Source organism: Penaeus monodon, chromosome 11 (assembly GCF_015228065.2).
Source record: "Penaeus monodon isolate SGIC_2016 chromosome 11, NSTDA_Pmon_1, whole genome shotgun sequence".
Lineage (NCBI taxonomy): Eukaryota > Metazoa > Arthropoda > Malacostraca > Decapoda > Penaeidae > Penaeus > Penaeus monodon.
Window position 1 is genome coordinate 23,637,096 of NC_051396.1, and position 5,998 is coordinate 23,643,093.

A 5,998-nucleotide genomic window follows, 5' to 3' on the forward strand; every position below is an offset into this window, starting at 1 on the left:
AGCACTCAGAACGTAACCACTGGCCATACACCACAACATCTGATTCAGCTGCCTCTTCATCAAACACCCATCTTGAGGCTCTTGTTGATCGGTTCCCTCTTCCTCCTCTACCTCTATTGCCACGACCTCTTCCACGGCCCCGGCCACGTCCTTTGAGTAACTCTGGAATCATCTCTGGTTCATTATCCTTCTCTGCAGCTGAGTCACTTGCAGAGGATTCAAGATCACTGCAGTCTAGTACAGATTCATCATGACCATATCGACGGATTTGGGACCTACGCCTTGGTTCTTCCACTATCAAATTTTTCTGAAAAGAGAGAATGCAATATAAACGAGGGCTCTACATACATGACCAATTAACAAATAATTTTGATTATCAGTTTTTGCAATTTTAACTCAGTGGTCTTCAGCTAACAGCAGCTGAATCCCTCGGTATTAGCATGGCAAGTCATCAGTTGCAAGTGAATTAACTAAAGATGATGAAAACACCACAATACCTTTCTCAATTTATCTCCTAAATCTGTATCAATCTCTGCTTTCTTTGCCCACTTCTTCCAGAAATCAGGATCATCCAATTCAATATCTGAGCGATTAGATGATGCAGAAAATGAAGCCTTAGAGAATGAGGATCCTTTCTCACTCTCATGTTGAATAACTGTCGTTCTTCTGGAGAGAATGTGATCGATGTCCTCTTCACAAAAATCATCAGCCCCATCGTCTTCTTCCATCAAAGCTCCATAAGCACCTATAAAGATATCTCGCTTCAAATACCTATTTTAATTAAAATGAAAGCAAAAGTAAGAAAAAAGAAAAGAAGAGGAAAAAGGAAAAATTATTAGCAAAGTTTAAAATCTCATGCTTCTTATTTAGCTCACCTTTCTTCAAGAGTTCTTCAATGTCTTTCTTAGAAAGGCCCATGGAGTTGCCTCCTGCTGCTGCCTTTCCTTGTTCACTATTCATTGACTGCAAAACAGCTTTGTCAAGACCTAGTTTTCGAGATGCTTTATCAAACATCTCTCGTTCATATGTGTTTCGACATAACAGACGATAAATCTTGACACTTTTTGACTGCCCAATCCTGTGGCACCGTGCCTGGGCTTGCAGGTCATTCTGAGGGTTCCAATCACTGTCATAAATTATCACAGTATCGGCAGCGGTCAGGTTGATACCTAGACCTCCAGCTTTGGTACACAGCAGGAACACAAATCTATCAGAGTCTGGCTTGCAAAAACGGTCAATGGCAGCTTGACGCAAGTTGCCACGGATCCGCCCATCTAATCTTTCATACGGATACCTGTAAACAAGGCCATAGTTATCCTCATAAATATAGGTTCAAAAATGTATTACATTTGTAAGTACAACCATACATACAGAATATAGTAATTTAAAATTAGCAAAGACATGGGCAGATATTTAACCTACTTTCTAAATATGAGGTAGTCTTCAAGAATATCCAGCAGCTTGACCATCTGAGAGAAAATAAGGACCCGGTGGCCATTTTCTCTTAGCTTGGGCAGCAACTTATCTGTTAATACCATTTTGCCAGAGGACTGAATAAGTGCATTGTGGTATGTGTCCTGTTCCTGCTGATGGTTTGGATGGGAGTCACGATAATCCTGCTGAATGGCTTCCTCTGCACCTTTTGGAGAGAAAAGCAAAAAGAGGTTAACATACATCTAAAAAGTGGAGAGTCCATAAATGTCTACAACTAAAACATCATGCATGTACGAGACACTGGAAACTTTGAACAATGTTTTATTTACCAAATCATTACATTGTAAAACTAAATACACACTGTATATGATAACTAGACAAAATTACTGAACACTGATTACCATTGAGGAGATATGGGTGGAGGCAACATTTACGCAGCTCCATCATAGTATTCATCAGACTTGGTACATTTGCATAAGTTGCACCTTTCACAAGGAAATCAAAATTCCTCTCAAGAATAGCTCTATAATACTTTTTCTGTATATTTGTCAATTCAACCTGTAAAAGAGATATTCAATTACCATTTAGCTATGTATTCCCTGCAAAAACAATTTTCTATAATGCCCACAAAACATCAGTTATTACAACAGTAAAATGAGAAAGTTTTTCATCATTATTAAGCATGAAAACTACATACTTCAATAATTGTTTCTTCCTTTGGTGCAAGACTTTTCTCTACATCTTCTTTCATTCTTCTCAACATCATAGGTTTGAGGAGTGCTTGCAGCTTCTTCACTTGGTCTTCAGATTCCAGCTTCCCAAAATCTTGTAGGAACGTTTCTTGCGAGGCAAACTGAGCTGGTTCCAAGAAGTTGAGGAGAGAGAACAATTCTGTTACATTGTTCTGTAATGGTGTTCCTGAGAGCAGCACTCTATGCTCCATGTGCATAAGTCGCAGACCTTCTAACAGCTTACAATTCTGTGGTGATGGGACAATAAAATAATTATACACAATTAATCTATATTAAAATCAAAATAACATACATATCCAACTCCAGTTTTCAGAAATGGTGAAAATAAAAGATATCATAATATCCATGTTACATGTTAGCTGTATAACTAACCCTGTTTTTCAGTCTGTGTGCCTCATCAATGATACAGCAACGCCAGTGAATCTCTTTCAGCTCAAGACAATCTGATATAATAACTTCGAAAGTAGTAATAAGGACATTGAACTTGTAAAGATTTGGTATTCGCTGACCCTTCTCATCCTTGTAGTACATCTCATACTCAAGAATCATGTTACGACTTGCTTGCCTGTAACACAAAAATCAATAATTATCAAGCAAGAATGCACAAGAATCTTCACATAAAAAGTGCCTTACAGGAGATTATTACTTTTATAAGATTCATAGTAACATGAAATACTTAATTGGCCAAACAGAAGTTCTGAATTTGATTCTGAATTTAGAAATACACATGAAAACTAGTCAAAATAATATTAGTTTAGATTTTTTTTTTTAGATATAGTCCATTTAAATAGTGTAAAAAAAAAAAAAAAAAAAAAAAAAAAAAAAAAAAAAAAAAAAAAAAAAAAAAAAAACTAACTAACTTAAACTGGTAATGATGTAAAATATCCTGATTAACTTACGATCCATGGTAAACAATGATATTGAGATCGGTCCAACTTTCAAATTCTCGCTGCCAATTAGGGATTGTGGAAAGAGGTGCAATAATCAGGTACGGTCCACGTATCCCATATTTGTAGCATGCGTCAATAAATGACAGTGACTGGATAGTCTTTCCCAGACCCATCTCATCAGCCAGGATGCAGTTATGTCTGTGAATTACAAAGTAAAATCATGTTTTTGTATAATTTCCTGAAAAATTAAATATTCATAATCAATATTAACAAACTAAACACTAAGAACTCAAATGTCACAAGAAAAACTTACGAGTTGTAGTAAGAGAAATTCAGCCAGTTAAGGCCTTCAAGCTGATACTCCCGAAGTGAATTGTTATTTTTGTATAGAGGGGATTCTTCCAATTTCTTCCACTCACTTGGCTTTGGTCGCTTCTTAATTTTCCAATCACCCTTTGGAGGAGGGTCTTTATACGACAAGAAAGCTTTAATCTGAAAAGACAAGCACCAGAGTGAATTTGACACTTCGGTCATTAAATATGGTTTGCATCACTGTATAACAAAAAGCACAATTTCCCGAAATAAGTTGTTCCCTACTCTCCTGAATAAATACAAAATCTTAAATGCATAATACAACTGATAAGAAAAGGCTTTATTGGATATTTTTATATGACACTTCCATTACAGCCTTGATATCAGGCAACATGAGAACAATTCTTACTTTCAAGGTGTCTACTTCATCTTCTAATTCCCAAGTGGAATCTTCATAAGGAAGAGCCTTCCACTTGATCAAATAATGCTTGATTTCCTTTCCTGTGGTTGGGTCATTTGTGATTGTTACATCTAGGATTCTGTCCACTTCTGTATAATCTGGGTTAAAAGCCTCTTCTTCCAACTGAAAAGACAAAATATTATTATCATATATTATACACAAAATTTACCAGGTAAAGCCTCATATAAAGTTTTAGTAAATGATTCATCAAGGCATACCCCCAACTTTGCACATGATAACCTGAACATAGCAACACCAAAGCATAGATGTGTTCTTCTAATAACAAGCAGATTCTTTAGTATTTTTTAAAGATTTATATAAGAGAAAACCTTGAATAAACAATTACACTTGGAAATATCAATGATCACAAGAGAGGACAGATAATTAGAGGTTACACATAATTTCTTTATTCATAGCTTACACAGTGTCAATAAGTAAACAATATGGTAAATAAAATAATACTTACAAAGTCCATAACATTCTGGCTCATGGCTCTCTTCTGCTTGTAGCGTTTAATTTTACCATTAATGCGTTTGTCCCCTTTGAAGAGTTCTTCTTCTGTGCGCCACTCGCAGTGCAAGTAAGAGAAGGACCGGTATTTCACAAAGAATTCTTCAACCTCGATCTTCTTTGGTGGACCCTTGGGCTTCTTCTCCTTCTTCTTCTTCTCCTCCTCTTCCCCCTCCTTCTCTTTCTCATCACCCTCTTGTTTTTCCTCTGCAATAAGGGGGACATATAAAATAAGAGGTAAATATAGGAGTGAACGATAATACAATGTGAGTACAGTGCAGTATGTATACACATATCTATCTCTATTAGCTTTAAAACAGTAATGACAAAATAACACAAACCCTCTTCCTTTTCTTTTTCATCCTCAGTGTCACTTTCAATTTCTCTTGTGCCCATCCGCATACCAAGAATGAATTGTACAACCATGGTATCTTCTAGGTTTGGATCCTGTCAAAAGAAATTATATTACGTCAAGCGTAAAAGAAACAGTGAGCCTTGACTGGCATAGCACCAGCTCCAGGGAAGACACTATTTCCATGTTCAGGATCCTATTCCTCCTTATGAAAAAAAGAGAACTTTGCAAAGGGAGAGCAAGGAGTCTTGATACTGTACAGGAGAGCTCAAGTGTGCCTGGCCTACAAGCCACACATCTGCTAGAGTGGCCACTCAAGTAAACCTAATGCCCAGATTCTGAGCTGCATGCAGGCAGCAAAGTACCCAGATGAGGGGTTAATTAAATAAATTTTTGAATATGGAGACTGCTTTAAAGAGATAAACAGCTTTATCCATACAAAGGTGGAAATTCTTCTATTTCTCGCAGAACTATGAATGACTTTCTAGTCAATTTGTAAACTGTGTGGAGTGGCATGATGGTCGCATGGGTCATGTGCATTTCCCAGCACCAATATAGAAAGGCAAGTATGACCTAGCATAACATCCAACAGCATGTGAAACACACCAAGTATCAGGGTTAAGAAGACTGTGTAACTGAATTTATTATTTAGTTGTAGGCAATTTAAAGGCAATTACTTACCACATATACAAAATTAGGTTTAATAAGATTTCCTTCAGCATCTTCGACTGGATTCTGTCCAGTGTAAGCAGCAGCCAAATCTGCTGCACTCTGAGGGTCACCGCCCCCAGGACCATTGGCATTCTTGATAAGCAAGGAATCATCATCAGACAAGTTCAAGTCCAACTCATCAACATACTTCTTCCGTGATGTATTACGTCCTGATCGTCTCTTGTTGGCATCATCCTCATCCCTAGATGATGAGTTGAGTTTTCCTTCCTCCATGTCAGAGTAATCGCTTTCTGACCCTCTTCGTTTCCTCTTCTTTTTGAAATTGAGTGTGAGTCTGGAAGTGTTAGAAAAACATAACTAAGGAAACTTTTTTTTCTAATAGGAAACAATTACTATTCTGAAAGGCTAAAACAAAGGATCTTCAAAACAATTACTAAAGTACAAGGTGAGAAATACATATATACACATATAAAAACACACTTTTTTTTTAAACAGCCATCCATTCCACTGCAGGACATAGGCCTCACTCATTTTTATGACTGCCGTGACGGGGAATTGAACTCAGGACCAAGAGGGTCGGAGTTCAGTGTTCTAACCACTGGACTATTGCAGTAAA

General features: G+C 37.1%; 1 protein-coding gene across 1 annotated transcript in view; it reads right to left on the reverse strand.

The window, feature by feature from the left end:
* Positions 1–5,998, reverse strand: part of LOC119578830 (chromodomain-helicase-DNA-binding protein 7-like) — a gene marked incomplete at its 5' end in the record, with an annotated part of 34,207 nt that overhangs the window by 13,884 nt on the left and 14,325 nt on the right. Inside the window, 13 exon segments of the mRNA XM_037926464.1 lie at positions 1–307; positions 498–745; positions 876–1,294; positions 1,423–1,639; positions 1,836–1,992; positions 2,132–2,413; positions 2,559–2,751; positions 3,086–3,274; positions 3,390–3,568; positions 3,798–3,971; positions 4,315–4,565; positions 4,700–4,805; positions 5,392–5,716. The exon segment at positions 1–307 is cut by the window's left edge and continues 467 nt beyond it. Of these exon segments, the coding sequence (XP_037782392.1) occupies positions 1–307; positions 498–745; positions 876–1,294; positions 1,423–1,639; positions 1,836–1,992; positions 2,132–2,413; positions 2,559–2,751; positions 3,086–3,274; positions 3,390–3,568; positions 3,798–3,971; positions 4,315–4,565; positions 4,700–4,805; positions 5,392–5,716 (3,047 nt within the window).